Raw genomic sequence first — 19,542 nt, 5'->3', positions numbered from 1 at the left:
TTTTTATGGTAGTTTACAAGGAATTGCAAAGAACAAAAAAATAAATCTAGATTAAAAAAAAAAAAAAGAAAAAGTGTTGCTTCAGAGTTCACTTTGTTTGTTGATGAGACTTGTCTTTTATCACATTACGCCGGGTCATCAAAGTATAGTTTGAACTTCTAGTGTTTCTTTTGAAAAAGAACCTAACAAAGAAAACAAAGTTCTGTGTTCTTGTTGCTTCTATATGAATCTCACAGTGATGATGACTTCACTTAGTTCACAGAACTTTCATTGTATTTTATCTTAAATAAAAAAGGATGTAGGAATAGATTTTTTCTTTTCTCTCTCAAGTGATAGACTGGTCTACATTTTAAGATTTCTTTTACAAAAGGATACTTGTTAAAGACTAGGTTTAATCAAAACATGTCCAATAGTAAAGAGTTTTCTTTATTGAAGTGGATATTGTTAAGCCTTTAAACCAGTTGAAAGTACTAGCGATATCATACTGAAGTATGTTCTCATCATAAATTTTCCACATAAAACTTGAAATCCTCGAAGAGATGTTGTTAATCCCACTTTGGCATTGCCACAAAGTTAAAATAACTGACATTAAAGCAATTATTTTGGAAGCCTTTTTGAATATATTGAGATAAGGTTTATTGTAGTTATTATCTTTTTGTAAACTGTCATAATCATAAGAAATTTCAAAATCCACACAAATGACCCCATTCAACCTTGGAGTTATCTAATTCCTAGGTGAAGTCCCATTCACCTTACTGTACCTACCCATTGCAGGGCTACATTCTGGTCAGTTCTGCGTCACCCCAGAAGTTGTAAACTCCTCTGCCTCCCTCACTGATTACCACCTTTGTTCTGGTTCTTTCATAGCATTATTCCCACTGCATTGTCCTGTGCCATTGGAGATGTCTAAGCCCCCTAAATTTATGAAGAGTAGGATTGTGCCATCATCCTTGCATTATCAGTGCCTAAACCAAACCTAGTATATATAGATACTCAAGATTTGTGGAATAAATGACTGAATGGATGAACCCAGTTCTTGTCTATTGCTTGCCGTGGAAGTGTAAAGGGCTACCATTGACAACTGTTGATCTTGATAAAGTGAGAATGATGATTTTTGCCTTAAAGTTGGCCCCCAATTTAATGAACAATAATATATGGAAGAAGAAAGAAAGACTAATGATAGATACTTACACTTTTAAACAGAGGTGGTGGGTAGAACTAATAATAACTCTTAATTATTGTTTTAAAAATTTGATGTGTTAGGCTCTTACCTACATGCCTTATTTACTCGTGACAACTCAGTGGGACAAGCATTTTTATTTAAAATTTTGGGGGTGAGGAAACTGATGCAGACTGCTTCAGCGACTTGTTCAAGAGTACACATATAAACCTAGTACTGTCCATTTCAGGGCCACACTCCTTAATATAGAATAGTTGACAGATGAAGCAGAATATCTTTTGAATATCACCTGGGAATTTGTCAAAGGATATTATATTTGAACATAATAGGCATATTTCATGCTTGAGTTAGGCTTAAGTAAGGCATTTGTAAATTGTCCATTTAAAACTGTTTTGGAAAGGAAATCTATTTACTGTGAGAGCAACATCCTTAATTTGAGAGATGGCGTCTTGCTCTTCTTAATAGACCTTTGCAGGCAACACATTCAGGAGTATATGCCACATCGAGATCAAAGGATGCCCGGCGTTCATCTTCCCCAGCCACAAGGTAGGGCTTGGCCTTCCCAGCCATGTTAGTGGTAGGTGATCCATTCTTTAGCGAAGGAAAAAGTCTTTCCTTTGTTATCCAACTTAGTGCAGTTTTGGGACTGACATTGTTTGCTAAATTCCTTTTTAAGCGAGCACTTCAGTTTCTAAGAAGTAACATGGGGAAGCTTGAAAAATTATCCTTTCCCCTGCAACTCAGGTTAGTTTCTGCTCACACTCTTTACTCCTCTCATGACTTGGGGTGGACTCTGAGTGTTTGTTGGTATTTGGACTTGGAAGCTCTGCCTCACACTCCCTTGGAAATATTGGAAACTTGAAAGCATTTGGGCAGGGAATGGGTAAGATCCAGTTTAATTTAAGGCTCTCAGGATCCATCTTAATAATAGTGTGGGGGCGCCTGGGTGGCGCAGTCGGTTAAGCGTCCGACTTCAGCCAGGTCACGATCTCGCGGTCCGTGAGTTCGAGCCCCGCGTCGGGCTCTGGGCTGATGGCTCAGAGCCTGGAGCCTGTTTCCAATTCTGTGTCTCCCTCTCTCTCTGCCCCTCCCCCATTCATGCTCTGTCTCTCTCTGTCCCAGAAATAAATTAAAAAGTTGAAAAAAAAAATTAAAAAAAAAAAATAATAGTGTGTTCCCACGAGGGAGAAATGAAAGGCAAGGCTTACATCAGCCTAGTCTCTTCACTTTCTTAGGAATCTAAATGTTCCCAAGGTCAAAAAGAGTGTGAAATAACTCTATACACCCATCTTGGAGGGCACTACATTAGAAATACAGTGAATGGAAATTGCTCTTTAACTGGACGTGAGTCTCATTTTAAGTGCTACTGTTTATATTCTTTATGTCCTGCCTTTCTTTTCATGTTGAATTTGTTTCACCTTGTAAAGATTAAGAAGAGCATGTTCTACTTTTTAAATGTGAGAATTGAATTAATAGTTTTTAGATAAAAAATGGTCCCCTGTTTTCTTCTACCAAAGGTAGTACATGCCCACAAACTTTGGACCTCACTAATATAAAGTGTCATATTAGTTTTTCACTAATTCAGCATTTAAAGCTTTTTATTTTTTCCTTGGTTTATGACACAGATGTTTCTTGAAAAAAATGCAAGGACTATATGCAGTCTGATTAGATCACATTCTTTGTGTCTCTCTCACATTTAGTGGAGGCTACTAATCGAATCCTGATATATTTTTTATGCATTTTTCAAATTTAATTTATCATGTCAAGAGGGCTATGTGTTTGGTGTGTTGGCCCCACCGTATTGCATCATAATAATCTGTTCATGTCTCTTTTTCCCCATACGATGTGCTGTGTTTATTAAGGGTAGGGTTGTATTATCCCTCATCATCATGTGCCTCCAGTCTCTTAGGATGTTGGCTGTAGCCACTTTAGGCTACCGAGACTTACTTCTAAACAGGGAAACTCCATCATTCCAGAAGTCATGCTAATTCCCTCTGGTTCAACCTCACATTCTGTGCAGTAATGTAATCTGACTTTTGGAGAAATTGATTCATACTGTTTTGAAGAAATACAATATTAGGTGGCTGAATCCAGGATAAAAAGAGGTACCTTGCTGCATGGGCAATATTGACACTGCTGATGCATCCTTTTTAAAATAATTCAGCTAGCTTTCCTTCTCATCCACCCTTCCTTCCTCTTCTTCAAGTTTCCTCTAATATCAGCATCTTTCCTGGTTTACCCAGTATTGCCATCTGGAAGCTACTTTTTGATCACTTGGTATTTCAAGATACTTCTTTTCTGAAGCTTATTTCTTAATAAACGAAATTTCACACAAAACCAGTGTTAAAAATGGCATAGCTTGTGCTGATTAATGGGAGATGTAGTATTTAGTCAAAATATCTCTGATGTGAAAGTGTTGCAGAATTCTTTGTAAAATTAAAGTTACGTTTACAAGGTTATTGAGTCTTTGTGGATGAGCTTTTTTACTTTTTTAGATGTTTTGGGGTAGGGGAGTTTTGATGATAGAAATACATTCTTAATTAGTAATAATCAAATCCTTTGTTAACCACTCATCATTTTGGTGTTATGATGAACAGCAATCAGTGGGCCTAGGGAAAATTGGCCAAGTATGGAAAATTTTCATAATAAGGAAAAAACATTTCATCTAGAAAGAAGATGTATTGTTGTTGCCTTTCTTCCTCCTGTGGCTAAATGGTTAGAGATAATTATATTCTTGGATTTTGTTTTCAAAATTGGAAGTTATTTAAAAAAAGTGAGAAGGGGAATTAAAGCACGTAATGTATAGCAAAATAATATTAAGCAACAACAAAGCCCCACCGTTATTTAAAAGGCAAAAACCATATGCTGTGATAATAAATTTAAATGACATTGGATAGTACAGTTAGATGTCAGTTCATATCTTGTTGTGAATTACAACTTCTAAAAACTGATCTTTTAAATAATGCATTTCCAAGGTGATCATTTACATGTGTATGGTATGTGCATGTATTTAAAAACTAGATATAAAATAAATACAAATATATATTCTCATCTGTGAAAATTAGGGTAATACAACACTGTTGCATTCACATATTTTTAACAACTTGAATTTAAGTTTCTTTAAAGACTAAAGGCAAAACTATATCTTTTTCCACTGCCTTAGTTTATGCAAAATGTAAAAAAAAAAATGTGGTGATCCACTTGCAGGAATTAAGAAAGTTGAACTCTTACCTACATTTGATAATTTTAAAACTGATTATTTAATTTATATAGGTACTAGTGATTACTACAGCTTCTAGACCCTAAATTATAAAGATAAAATGTTAGTAGTTCTGCTTTAAAGTGTAGTTGATCACATAGCTGAGATGGGTAATCACTGGCATTGTGCTTCAGACTTTAGATCTAACAAATAAAAATGAAAAACATTTGGATGTGATTAAAGAACAAAGGCATAAGTGGATGGAGAGCAACCAATTCAGACATAAGGAACAGTTGGTTTACCCTAATTATAGCCATATTGATGTTTTCTTTTTTTCCCCCTGTATCTATCAATTGGAAGTTTGGTGGAAAATTAACCCTTTTGCCTAATTATATAAGTAAATTTGTTGCAGATTTTCTAAAATGACTTTATGTTCTTCCTTCAACTCAAATTTCAAAAGTCAGTTGCAGCTTGTACTGGCCACAATTCTTCCCTTTGATCTAGTTCTATAGTTCCGTTTTCATTTCCTACAACTGAATTTCTTGTATCTACCATACATACTAAATGAGGATGTATTGACCTAAATGCTAAGATCAAAGTTGACTAAAGAACTTTCACATTTGGATTAGGCTGAATTGTGTGGAAGTGTGGCTGAATCTAAGAAAGAAAATAATGGAATATTATGTATAACCGTAATGACTTTGCAGATTGTTTACTGTTGCTAAGCATTAAAATATGGCCTAAATTTCTGATTCCTCTTTGTCATAAGTCTTCTCATAGATTATAAACATTATGGAAATTGGGACAGTTTTGGTTTTCCAATAGAGGTGAATTCATTGAGGTATAGAGTACTTTATACTATTGTTTTCCTTTCATTCCTATTTTTCCCGCTTTTTATCATGAGTACCTTCCTTTATTCTGTATTCATCTTACATGGGAACTTATAGGTTCCTTTTCTAAATGTTTTAGAAAGAGTGATACTCATTGACATTATTGACAGGTGCATATTGTGTAATGTCTTTGGTACCTAACATGTTTTTGCTCGTTATTTGAGAGTCATTAAACACAAATACATGAATGAAAACGGGGCAAAGAACCATATCTCTTAGTGTCATAGGCTTATTGAAATATTGTATAGTTTTAAATGCATTGCAAATGTGATGGCTTTTTCTGTTAATTATCCTCTATGTTTAGTCCTAAAGCAATTGCCTCCCCCTTCTCCTCACCCTTGACCCCTCACCACACACACAAAAGCAGCTGAAGCTTCAAAATAGAAAGATATTATATATATGTATCTACTGAGTTCTGGTGATTCTGAGTAAACAGGAATATAAAGAAGCATGGTCAGTTCAAAATTGAAAAGCTCTTTAGTGTTTTGTGTTTCAATTGCTTCTTTACTGGTTAACTCCAGCAGTTTTGGGCTGATTAACATAATGTTGTAGAGTTCTTACGAAGTGGCAGGAAGGAGTGCAGGTGATAGTAGTATTCTGAAGTATGAATCATGTTTTAAACCCTGTCAGAATCCCCAGAACTTACCATGGTAATTACAGTGAAGATAACACCTGCCTTTCCCAACATTCTAAACCACTTTTTTCATACTACCATAACTTTTTCTGTCTTTTTTTTTTAATGTTTATTTATTTAGAGCGAGAGCACAAGCGGGGGAGGGGGGGCAGAGAGAGAGGGAGAGAATCCCAAGTAGGCTCCGTGCTGTAAGCACAGAGCCCGGTGTGGGGCTCGAACTCACAAACCGGGAGATCATGACCTGAACCAAAATCAAGCATCAGACACTTAACCTACTAAGCCACCTGGGTGCCGTGTACCATAACTTTTCTACCTAAAACAGATTTAATCATGTGCTCCATCTTTTTAATCCATTTGGTTCCCTGTTCCTTCTAGCAGTAGCTCCTCACAAGGGGAGTACAGTAGAATTGCTCAAGGAGCTTCTGAAATATGAGCATATCTGGAGTCCATCATCAGAAACTCTCATTTCTTAGTGGGAGTAGAAGCGTATTTGACAAAAAGTTTGGTCATTGTTCCAGATGCCTCTTTGTTTCACGTCCTCGCCAAACTTTCTCATCCTGTGTCATGCCATTTTCTTCCATCTTTTTCTGCTCTTCTCTAGCCATGCTAAACCTGGAAATGACATAAATAGTTCTATTCCATCCCTCTATACTTTTGTATAGAAGCTGTTGCTAATACCCTGATACCTTCTCCTTCCCTTCCTCCCTTTCACTCCAAGAGTTTCATCCGTCAAACTACTTAATTTTCCCTAGATCCTCCTCTGATGATAAATCTTTCCTTTCTTCCTCATGTAGAAATAGTCACTCTGACTTTTGTATTCAGCATTTATATTTGATTATGATTTTTTTACCTCTCCCATTAAGCTGTGAGCTCATTGAAATCATGTAATTTATCTTGTTCTTGTTTATGTTAAATGAATACATGGATAAATATAAAATGAAAGCCTCTTAGGAATTTAAATGTATAGTTTATATGAACGTTGATTTTAGATGCATAATTCAGCTGAGGTTCATGATCAGCCACTAAGACCTATGTTAATACTATTCATAATTTTATTTTTTATAATATGTATTCCCATTAAAACTTAACGTGTGCCTATATATATATTTTTTTCATTTTCCCCCCTCTATGTCCACAGACGAAATCTCACCAAACTGTCCCTTATCTTCAGTCATATGCTGGCAGAAATTAAAGCAATCTTTCCTAATGGGCAATTCCAGGGAGATAACTTTCGTATCACGAAAGCAGATGCTGCTGAGTTCTGGAGAAAGTTTTTTGGAGACAAGTAAGTACAAATCATTATTATCATCTGCATCCATTTTTGAAGAATGACCTCGTCTTACTTCTAGTTCCATATGGTATAGATTTTACTTGAATATTTTGAGACTGTACTTGAGCATATTTGATAAATGTTTTGATTGCTAATTTTTCTGTTTAGCCACCAAAAGTATGCCTTAGTTACTAAATAGTTTTATGTTACTATAAAGCAAATAGCAGTCATACTATTATTTATTTGATGAGCATTCATTGAGTTAAATAGTTTACCTCGAAGAAGCAGAGGTATAGAAGATGGAATCTCTCAGAAGCTCGTATCTTTTTTATAACTTAGTACACACCTAGGACACGTATATAAAATAAGAGGCAGAAAGGGATAGAGACTTTAAAAATGGCATAAATAAGTTTTTCTGACAATTCAGAGAGGGTAACAGTTGCTTCATGATTGAATGAATCAGGGACTGCTTCTTAGAGGAGGTGGTTAGTAAGCTTGGCTGAGAACTGATATTCAGCTGAAAGAGAATACTTTAGCACCCCACTTCACGTTTTCTTTGTATCATTGCACAGAGTTTGAGTTGTGTAAACAAGATATAGAAATGAGGATCTTGTGTAAACAAGCTATAGAAGTGTTATCACGAAGTAGCTAGATAAAGATGATTTCCTTTAGATACTTCCTCCCCAGACACAAACTTTGGTGAGCACCCTCAGAATGTCCTTGAATGTAGACAGAATCCTGGCTGAGTATTAAAGGAGAGGAGTGATCACTTACACATAGATTATTGTTTTTATCCCCTTTTAAATGTCTATATTTACACATTCACTGGTGAAATGAGACCTATAAAATGTTGGTATATACTTTTGATGGTCTTCATCTTTTGACACTGGTAAATTAACTGTAACAGTGGGTTTCCCTTTTTTTTTTTTTTTTTTTTTTTCTCTATGAAGTACTCTGCTTATCTAAGTGCTAAGTGCTTAGCTTCTTAACTTTTGACTTTGGAAATATTAAAGCCCTTTTCCTATTTCTTAAATAAAATATATTCTGAATGATTTTTTGGCACAAAAGGGGGAAATACGGTTTTTGCCACTAACATGGACATTTTGTGTTCCAGAAATCTAGCTATTTATAATGCTCCTATATGCATTCACAAATGACAAATTAAAAGGAAAGGTTCATCCTCATCTAAATTAGAATAACAGCCAAAAGTATGCTAATTAAGTATTTGTGGACTGTAGGAAGCAGAAAGGCATTGCCCAATTCTGGGCATAAGAACCAAGAGGATTTCTTGAAGTCACAGCTCATGTATTAATACTTTGAGCCTAATGCAAACAGTTGGTAACCTTCAAAATATACTTTATCTTAAAATTTTAAGAAAACTTACAGGACAAAATGTTTGTGGTATTTCTCTTGAAAACTGAAAATTCTGGTGAGTTATGAAATTGTTTGCTTGTCAAAAGGTCAGTAGAAAATGGAAAGATTGCTCACACATTTTTTTTTAAGAGCAGACTTTGTTTTGCTGGCACTTCGAGCCACAGAGAATTATGCATTTGAGACCTCTTTATTTCCCTTTATTTATAACCATAGACATCAAGGGGCTCAAATTTCTTCCAACTGCTACATGAGTGAAAGCACTATTAAATCAAGTGGGGGATTCTTGAAATACTGATTAAATACCGTCCTTACCTCCCAAACCTTTATACCTTTTTCTTCTGTCTTCACTTCCTTGAGAAAGCTGTTCCATTTTTCTTTAATATTTTACTTTTGGGATGAGAGCCAAATTTAAAGCTCCTTCTGGAACTCAGACATATTTCCATAGTCATCAAAATTAATGATTCTTTTATTAGATCATTGGAGAAACCATCTTTATATTCTCTGTGGGTTTTCACCTTATTTCACAGTATTTTATTGAATGAGCAAGCAAATGAATGAATGATGTGGCCTTTCAAAAGGTTGAATTCTTTTATCTTCCTTATGCTCTAATACTAGTTTATATTTTCACATAACTTAGTTCTCATACGGAAGCATTTCTGTCATTTATCTCGCTACACATTGAGGCCATGTGAGAATGCTTTCATTTGATCTAACCAGTACCTTTAAACTTGAGACTAGTATTGTTTCTAAAAGCAGAAGCATTGAGGAGTTAGTTCTAAAAACAGCCAAACAGCTTATGATTTTTATAAAGTAGTTTTTAAGCTTAAGGAGTATTGTGTTTGTTTTTTTTTTTTTCAAAGGAATGGTCAGAGAGAAAAAGATATTATGCTCGGACTAAAATTGGGACAAAGCTATTTTTCAAGAGATTTTGTAAAACTCCCAAAGGCAATTTTGGTATTCAGATCTCATAAAAACAGGAAGCAGACAAGATTTTTTATTTTATTATTATTTTTTAATTTTAATTCCAGTGTAATTAACATACAGTGTTATATTAGTTTCAAGTGTACAATGTAGTGACTCAACATTTCCATGCATTACTCAGTTCTCATCATGATAAACATACTCTTAATCCCCATCACCTATTTCACTTAATCCACCACCCACCTTCTCTTTGGTAATTACCAGTTTTTTCTCTATTTAAGAGTTTTTTGTTTGTCTCTTTTTCTTTGTTCCTTAAACTCCACACACGAGTAAAATCATATGGTATTTTTCTTTCTCTAACTGACTTATTTCATGTAACATTAAACCTCTAGATCTATCTACATTGTCGCAAATGGCAAGGTTTTGTTCTTTTTTATGGCTGAGTAATATTCCTTTGTACATATATACCACCTCTTCTTTATCCAATCACCTATCTATGGACCGTTGGGCTCCTTCCATATTTGGGCTATTGTAAATAAATGCTGCAATGACATAGGGGTGCATGCATCTTTTGAAATTAGTGTTTTCATATTCTGCGGGTCAATACCCAGTAGGGGAATTACTGAATCATATGGTAATTCTAATTTTTTTAATGTTTATTTATTTTTGAGAGAGAGGATGTACGTGAGTGTGCCAGTGGGGGAGGGGCAGAGAGAGAAGGATTCAGAGGATCTGAAGCATACTCTGTGCTGAGAGCGGAGAGCCCAATGTGGGGCTCGAGCTCACAAACCATGAGATCATGACCTGAGCTGAAATCAGACACTTAACCAGCTGAGCCACCCAGGTGCCCCACTAATTTTAAATTTTGAGGAACTTCCATACTGGTTTCCACAGTGGCTGCAGCAGTTGACATTCCTGCCAACAGTGCAAGAGGGTTCTTTTTTTTCCTCCACATCCTCACCAATACTTTTTTCTTGTGTTTTTGATTTTAGCCATTCTAACATATTTGAGGTGATAGCTCATTGTGGTTTTGATTTGCATTTCCTTGATGATTAGTGATGTTGAGCAGCTTTTCATGTGTCTGTTAGCCATCTGGTTGTCTTTTCTTTTTTTTTTTTTTTAATGTTTTTATTTATTTTTGAGACAGAGAGAGACAGAGCATGAGCAGGGGAGGGGCAGAGTGAGGGGGAGACACAGAATCTGAAGCAGGCTCCAGGCTCTAAGCTGTCAGCACAGAGCCCCACACGGGGCTCGAACTCATGGACCGCGAGATATGACCTGAACTGAAGTTGGACGCCCAACTAACTGAGCCACCCAGATGCCCCAGATCTGGTTGTCTTTTCTAGACAAATGTCTATTCATATTTTCTGTCCGTTTTTTAATTTTATTATTTACTTTCTTTGGTGTTGAGTTGTATAAGTTCTTTATATATTTTGGATACTAACCCCTTATTGGATATGTCATTTACAAATAAATTCTCCCATTCAGTAGGTTGTCCTTTTGTTTCCTTTGCTGTGCAGAAGTTTTTGTTTTGTTTCATTTTCTTTCTTCAAGTAAGCTCTATGCCCAACATGGGGCTTGAACTCGTGCCCCCAAGATCAAGAGTTGTGTGCTCTACCGACTGAACCAGCCAGGTGCCCCTAAAGCTTTTAAGTTTGATGTAGTCCAATTAGTTTATTTTGATTTTGTTTCCCTTGCCTCAGGAAACATATGTAGGAAAATGTTGCTACAACCAATGTCAGAGAAATTGCTTCCTGTGTTCTCTTCTAGGATTTTTATGGTTTCAAGTCTCACATTTATGTCTTTAATCCATTTTGAGTTTATTTTTGTTTATGGTGTAAGTAAGTGGTCCAGTTTCATTCTTTTGCATGTAGCTGTCTAGTTTTCCCAGCACCACTTGTTGAAGAGACTCTTTTTCCCATTGCCATATTCTTCCCTCTTTGTTGAAGATTAATTGACCGTATAATCATTGGTTTATTTCTGGGCTCCCTGTTCTGTTCCATTGATCTGTGTGTCTTATTTTTGTGCCCATACAGTAGTGTTTTGATTACTGCAGTTTTGTAGTGTATCTTGAAATCTGAGATGGTGATACCTCCAGTTTTCTTCTCCTTTCTCAAGATTGTTTTGGCTATTTCAGGGTCTTTTGTGGTTCCATACAAATTCAAGGATTATTTGGTTTAGTTCTGTGAAAAATGCTGTTGGTATGTTGATACAGATTACATTAAATCCATAGATTGCTTTGGGTAGTATGGACATTTTAACAATATCTCTCCTCCCAATCCAGGAGCATGGGAGGTCTTTCCCTTTCTTTGTGTCATCTTCAATTTCTTCATCAGTGTTTTACAGTTTTCAGAGTTAAGGTCTTTCACTTCCTTGGTTAAGTTTATATCTAGGTATTTTACTCTTTTTAGTGCAAGTAATAATGGGATTGTTCTCTTGATTTCTCCTTCTGCTACTTCAATATTAGTGTATAGAAATGGAGCAGATTTCTCTATGTTAAGTTGGTATCCCAGTAGACAAAAATTTTAGGTGTTACATGCCAAATACTTCCTTTCTGTGCTTCTCAACCTTTTTGAAGTCATGGCAGGACCCACCTCTCTTCTCAGGACTCAAGCCCAGCTGCCAAGAGACTGTGCCTGACTGGAGTCCCAAGGAAATCAATAATACTCATGTGTCAGGTAAATTAGTTTGGAAGGTCTGCATTTGTTAGGTGGTTATGCAGATTCATTGAATGTTTTGATAGTTGAGTCCTGCTTTTGCTTTCTTAATCTGCTGACCAGGGGATAGTAGAAATACATGGGAAAAGAGAAGTGACACTATTGAAGAAATGTGTCTAGGTAAATACTGCAAAATAAGATCAGTACCAAACTGAATCTTGGCACTCTGGAGTGTTCTGCAACTACTCTGGAGTAGTAGTTTAGAGTCCAGAAGCTTTAAGCATGAGCCTGAAAAAATGGGTTACCCACTGTTTATACCAACAGAAATCCATTGATGTGATTAGACTCTGGGTGACATTTTTCTAAGCATGTCAGGTAGCAATTTTGGGGCTAATGGTGCTAAGTACTACTTCATACTGGGGAGATCTGGACTTGCATTTCCAACAAAATTGTAATTCAGTAAGAATCATGGATTCTAAACCTGAATCTTTTTATATGTCATCTTCTCTCCATTCTTACTTCGAGTTCTGTTCTTCAATTTCAAGTTCACACCCTTCCCTAAATTACGGCAGCAACTTTCTGACTGGTCTTCCTATCTTCAGTAACAACCTATCCTGTTGTTCTTAGACTAGTGAGCTCTTTCAAAAAAAACAAAAAACAAAAACAAAAAAACAGAACTAATCATTCCCTCTCTCTGTCTCTTTGTCTGAAATGCTTCCATGAATTGTTACTGCTTCTAGTTTAAAATCTCAAATCCCATTAACATGACCAGCTTTAGGAACTGTTTTTTTCCGGCTTCATCTCTTTGTACTCTGCTCATTCTCAAAGAAAGAACCTAACTACACAACACTTTATTTCCCAATGCGTTTTTGTTTTCCTAGACGGCATCCACCGCTTGGAAAGCCAGTCAGCCATGCCACTTTGGAAGCTCCCCTACTCTAAGGTGGATATCCATACTCTTTGTTCCAGGCGCCTTTGCTCATATCTGTCATATTAGACTGCAGTGAACTGTTGACACGATGACCCTTCCTAATAGACTAGAAAGGTTTCTTGAAAGCAAGGACCTGCCTTCCTGGTTTTGGTTTCTCAGAACCTGGCACGCCTCCTGGAATGTGCAGGCACTAATAAATGTCAGCAGACTATATGGATAGTTGGATGGATAGGTGAATGGATGAATGATGTTTACTCTGTGCTCAAAATATTCAATGACTTTATTATCTACAAATTGATTTTTTTTTTCTTTTTTTAGTCCTCAGTTCCTACAGTTCAATTCCCTGGAAGCCTCCTTTGCCTCTTCTTTCTTTTTTACCATCCCAAAATTTTTCAGGTCTAGGTAAGAAGTCCTCTTTTCTGGGGTGTTCTCACTAATATACATCCCTCCGTATGTTCAACTTCAATAATTCCATGCTTTGTGTCCCTATTGTGTTGTAGACCTGTTTGGGTTATTGAATGTATGTTTACTGTGTGGGTCTTTTCTGTGTGACTATGAAGTTCCTTGTTGACATTTTATCCACTAAATTTCATCCAGATATGTTAGTACAGTTATTATATGTCAGACTCTGTGTGTAGTTCTTTCACATATGCTAACTTCATTTTACTATAGTCTTTAACTATTATCCTTTATATGTATTGAATGTGTCCTTTAGGTACTGTATACATAACAGACAGTAATTGCTGGATTAATTCATGATGTATTTTTCTAGCATTTCTTTTTTACTTCTGTCCTTTTCTTCTGTCAAGTGGGACATTTTGGCTCTTTCCTGACACATCAGCAATTACAGGTTTCTATGTCTGTGCCCATATTGCTCCTCCCTCTTGAAGGTGTTTATAATCTCTGGCATAAATATTCTCAATCCCGCAAAGTGTGCCTCGCTTATGATTCTATCCCTATTGTTATTACTAGATCTCTTCCTTAAACTCCTCTACTCTTGCTTATGCTTTGTACTTATTATTTTTGTTGTTTTAATATCATCTGCCTAGTTATTTTACTTGCCATTAGAGTATAAGCTCCATGAAATCAGGCTTATTACTCATCTTTGTATTTCCTGAAGTAGCTTAGCACAATGTCTCATATTTAGACTTGTAGGTACTGTCACTTATTTAATTTAAATGAGGAGTAAAGGGATGTGTGTGAGTGTCTGCATACGTGAGATAAAGACAGAGACACAGAGTTTGCTCACTTAATTGGTTGGGAGGCAGCGTGCTTACGGGTGCATGTGTAGGTGGGTGTGCTCAGGCTGTGACCCTAACATTTACCAGCTTTGTGACTTTGGGCAAGCTACTTGCTTTCTCCATGCATCAGTTTCTTCATCTATAAAGTGTTGATAAAATGACAATAATACCTCCTATCCAGAGTTGTTGTGAAGGTTAAAAGAGTTAAACTCTACCTATAAGGCATGTAGAATAGTGTCTGGCACATAGTAAGCCCTCTGTGTTGTGGAATAGTTAACCAATTTAAACCTTCAATCTCCCTAAAGACTCCATTATATTAATTATTCTGCAAATAATATAGTTAATATTCAACTTCGTATGATGGGTGTTCCACAGTCCCTAGAAACATAAAAGCGAAAGCCAAAAATAAATAATACATTTTCTAAAATTTGGCATAGGACAGAATATAAGAAACTATCCTGCTTACCATGGGGGGAAAAATGATCTATTTAAAGCTCAGTTAATTGCCTCTATCTTTGATTTCCTGGGGAAGTGGTATGGACCTTCTTTGGTTTCCTGTATTTTCCTTTCACTTTTAATAAGAAACAAAGGACGATAGTCTTTACCTTTCCAGTGAGTGAGATACATGTTTTTCTAGCATAATAGCTAGATGAGCCGTTTCCTCTACTCAAAGAAAAGGCAGCTTAGTCATACTTAATTAAAGGAGGAGGTACACAAGAGAAATTAAGGACTTTCACCAGGTAACTAACTGTACAGAGAGAAAAAAAAAAAAACTGACCTAGAACTCAAGGAATGCTATGTAATATTTCTATTATTTAGGCAACTTCTATTGTCACCTTAAAAAAAAAAAACAAAACTAAGGCTCTTTATATTAATAAGGAAAATGAAATTACAGGCCTATTTTGTTTGACTCCTTGTAACAAGATACATAAAAGCAAATAAGATGCCAAATTGTAGTTTTCTACCTTTAGGCAGTATGTATTCAATTTGGGGGCGATAGTATATCCAGAATTGATAAATATTTGAAACCAGTTCTGTTCCATTAGAAAGGTACCTAAGGAATGTCACAAATACTCAATTATTTACTAGAGCGGACTGCTCAGGCGCCGTGGAGGAGCTGGTATTTTGGGTGGGCTGGACATTTGTTACTAAGGAGTCTAGCAGTCTGTTGGTAGAAAATGCTGTGATTGGGACTGAGTTGTTACAGTCTGCTGGAGTTCAAAACAAAGGTACAGATAATTTCAAGTTTACATAAATGCCTTCATTTTTTTCCTCCTCTCCGCGCCCCCCCCCCCCCCACACACACACACACTTTTTCCTTCTCTCCACTCTGAATCCTTTACTAAGTTACCTTTACCTAGCAAGATCAACATGATTTAGGTTCTGGCGTTCAGCCTTGAAACCTGATTGCATACAACCAAGAATGTGTTTACAGAGTAGACACAATTCAGTTGAGCTCATAAACTGATCCATAACCCACATTTTTATTTTTTAATTTACAGTGACTAACGCCACTGTCAGGCAGATGAGGGTATGTGTGTCCCCATTGATAATTGATGTGTGGAGCCATATCCTATCTAGAAAATTCCTTGATGAACAAGGAATCCAAATAAAAAATAGTGGTTTATGATGCACCATGGGAATTACCCTGTCTCAAAGACCAAAGTACTTGTAACTATTAATCTCTCTCTTGCACTGTGTTTTGAAAGCTCTGTTCATTTCTCCCCCTTTGTATTTCTTTTTCCATATACAAAGTTGCATTTTTAAAACTCTGTTCTCTGGAGCCCTGAGAACAATGGGGAACCACTGATGGGTTTTAAATAGGAAAGTGGTCACACTTGGATTTTAGGTGGCTGACTCTTTTTTTTTTTTTTAATTTTTTTTTCAACGTTTTTTATTTATTTTTGGGACAGAGAGAGACAGAGCATGAACGGGGGAGGGGCAGAGAGAGAGGGAGACACAGAGTCGGAAACAGGCTCCAGGCTCCGAGCCATCAGCCCAGAGCCTGACGCGGGGCTCGAACTCACGGACCGCGAGATCGTGACCTGGCTGAAGTCAGACGCTTAACCGACTGCACCACCCAGGCGCCCTAGGTGGCTGACTCTTGCTGAAGTAGGTATAATGAATTTGAGTAGTGGCTTCCAAACCCATTTGATTATATTCCTTATTACTAACTTATTATTAAATACTTTTAAGCATATTATTTATGATCTGAATATATACATATATTCTTACACAAATAATGTGTATTCTCATATGTAATACAAATAAAGGACATATAATGTGAATTTAAAAGCTACATAAAAATTCAAGTAGAATTTCAATATTTTCTTCCCATCTAAAAAATAATCATGTTAAGGTCTGACTGCCTTCCCCCATTAGAACCTGAAGAATTAGAAATAAGAGACGGATAGGAGGCTATTGTAGAAAACCAGGTACAAATTATAATACATAAAATCAATATATAAAATAATATATAATCAGTACACAAAATAAATGTACATATATATAAGTAAAAAGTACATGACTTTGAGAGTGACATAAAGATAAAATTAACCATACTTGACTATTAAGATATATGAGGTAAAAGAAATGAGTCAAGTGTGGTATCTCAATTTCTGCTTTGAACAACTGGGTATCCTGCACTGAGACAGGAAAAGTAGGAAGAAGAGGGGATTTGGCAAACAGACAAGTTCAGTTTGGGGCACCTAAATAACTCCATGTGATATATATTAGGTTGGATATATAACCTTGAGGGTACGGGAAGAATATAGAATAGGGGTAGAGATTTTAGAATTGACAGTGTATTTATGAGAGTATACAGAGTGACAGCCTGTGGAATATTTTTCTTGGCCTTATGAAATGTTTAATTAAAAAATTAGTTGGTAACTTTTAAAGATTTATTTTCCACAAAAATATCGTATCGAGTTTCACTGAATAATTGGGAGTGATGGCACCACTAGATCTGAATTCTGACAAGGCAGCATTTGGCTATACCTGGGTGCCAGCTTGCCCAAGTTAGATGTGCACTCCTTCAATTCATTGCAATCCTGACCTGGATCTCTTTACTTATTTCTGTTAACTGTCTGGTCCCTAGATATTTGCGTTCACATTCTCTGAAAGCTGTGTGAAGCCATTGAACTAAATGATATAGACCATGGAGAATGTGCAGGGAGAATGAAGAGGACAGATCCTTAAAGAATTCTGATGAATGAAGTATCCAGAGGACATTTAAGTTAAGGAGGAATGGTCAGAAAAGTAGGGGGAAAAACATGAAGAGTGTGTGGTATTATAGATGCTAAAGGAAGATAAGATTTAAAGAAAAAGAGAGATGAACCAGATAATAGTACTAAAAGATCAAACAAGATAAACTTAAAAGTTTCCATTAGATGTAGTAACAAGGCGCTTATAACCTGATTTATTTTCTATTAAAGAAAAAATTCTGTAAGTCTCCTTTACAACCAAAGCTTTAATAGGTTCCACGTGTTTATGCAGTTTATTAAATGAGGATTTTAGAGGTTTGGAAATTTTATATTTCCTTTACCTCAGTTTGACTTAGATATCTATCAGATTTCGCCCATTGATTGTTAATTTATTTGACCTACAAAGAGAGACTTATGAAGAGTTTTGTTTCATTACTGACTTTGTTGTTTATAAGACAGACTGGACTCTTAATGCTAAAGGAAGATCATTTAAAGCTTTACTTAAGCCCTTCTGTGGCAGGACTTTCTAATTTTAGGATCTACAACTTCCTGATTTTGTTTAATCTGACCTCAGCAGATCAAAGGTATTTTGCCGTGATCCATGAACTATTGTATCTTACGTGTTTTACAAACCTACCAAGTATCACTGACCTTTCAAAGAAAATATAGCGAAGCACAGTTGGTTGTGCATGAGAAAGAAAAGAACAAATCCTCTTTTGTTTTAAGACCAGAATCTTTGTTTTGCTATGGTCAGTGGCTAGTAAGTAGAAAATGAAATATGGAATTTTGACATATTCTTATGGATTGTATTTATAGTTCCTCTTCCCATCCCTTTTCACCAATAAACTTTATTTCAAAGTCAGAAAATAAATGGAATTATGTACAAAGTAATTTCATGGCTCTAGGAAATTTATCATGTTCAAAAGTTAGGCTGTGAGACCAGAAGTCAGAAAACCTCAAACTTATCATATGAGTGAAGTTAGTGAGAAAATCAGGAATAATGTTGAAGAAGCTATTTTCCTTGTTTCTGCAATCTTATAAAAGGTGTTTGTAAGTTTCAGAATGTGAAAATGAGAATGATACTTGTCCATTTTACAGAGAATTAATGAATGTCCATACTATAGACAAAATGTGACAAATGTTTTTGACAAAAATAATCACAAATACCCAGCATCTGTGTCTTTCTGTATGAGAGTCAAGAATTTTCACAGGAATGGTTAGATCTAATTATGAATATCCTTGATAACCATGGTTACCATCCTGTCCATGATGAGTTGTGAGGCAACTATTAGACCAGAGTTTTAATATGTTCTTTGTGTGGGTTGCTGGAAAACATGTGCTTTTCAAAAACAAACAAAAGCATTTGTTTTGAGAAACAATTGTGATGGGAGAGTAAGAACAGTATAGCCTGATAACAATCTATTTTCATATTCTTTAACAAATTACAGAAGTTATTATAGAAAAATATTGGATGTAGGAAATAACTATAGATATAAGTATCAACAAATTGAGGAACCACAGTCCTAATATTTTGCATCCATAATAAAAATCAAAACATAAACGGTCTTATGAATAAACGGTCTTATGAATGTTTCATTATCTTCAGAACAAAGCTAGCACTCAATTTAAAGGTACTGACACTAAATACATCTTTGTTGGTCGAAGTGAATTTTCTGACAAAATTCAGATGAAATTAAAAACAGGAATGGGTTAATAAGGATAGAACAGATTTTCATTTTGTTTAAAATCAAGATGACATTTTACCTCCTTGAGCTAGAATGAATTTTAAACAACTACAACCATCACCATCCCCACCACCACAGCAACAAAACCAACAAACAACAAATAAACATTGACTTCCTTGTTTATTATTCAGCAGGTACTTCATCCGTTCCCACATTTCCCACTCTTTTTCATCTTAGATTTTTATTGTCAAAATGTTTAAAGCTGTATATATTAAGTTTAATAATACATACAGGGAAGCACATAAATCATAAGTTTTACGTGAAGAATTTTCAAGAAGTGAACACACCAATGTAAAT

General features: G+C 35.7%; 1 protein-coding gene across 4 annotated transcripts in view; it reads left to right on the top strand.

Moving 5' to 3' along the window:
* CBLB (Cbl proto-oncogene B) overlaps nucleotides 1-19,542 on the top strand; it is a 217,891-nt gene that overhangs the window by 83,850 nt on the left and 114,499 nt on the right. For all 4 annotated transcript variants that reach the window (XM_043594053.1, XM_043594055.1, XM_043594054.1 and 1 more), the window contains exon 4: nucleotides 7,042-7,188. In XM_043594053.1, the coding sequence (XP_043449988.1) occupies nucleotides 7,042-7,188 (147 nt within the window). The remainder of the gene's footprint in view (nucleotides 1-7,041; nucleotides 7,189-19,542) is intronic.

Source organism: Prionailurus bengalensis, chromosome C2 (genome assembly GCF_016509475.1).
Source record: "Prionailurus bengalensis isolate Pbe53 chromosome C2, Fcat_Pben_1.1_paternal_pri, whole genome shotgun sequence".
NCBI classification, from domain to species: Eukaryota; Metazoa; Chordata; class Mammalia; order Carnivora; family Felidae; genus Prionailurus; species Prionailurus bengalensis.
Note: the sequence above shows the minus strand (reverse complement) of the source record. Positions and strands in the feature narration are given on the sequence as shown.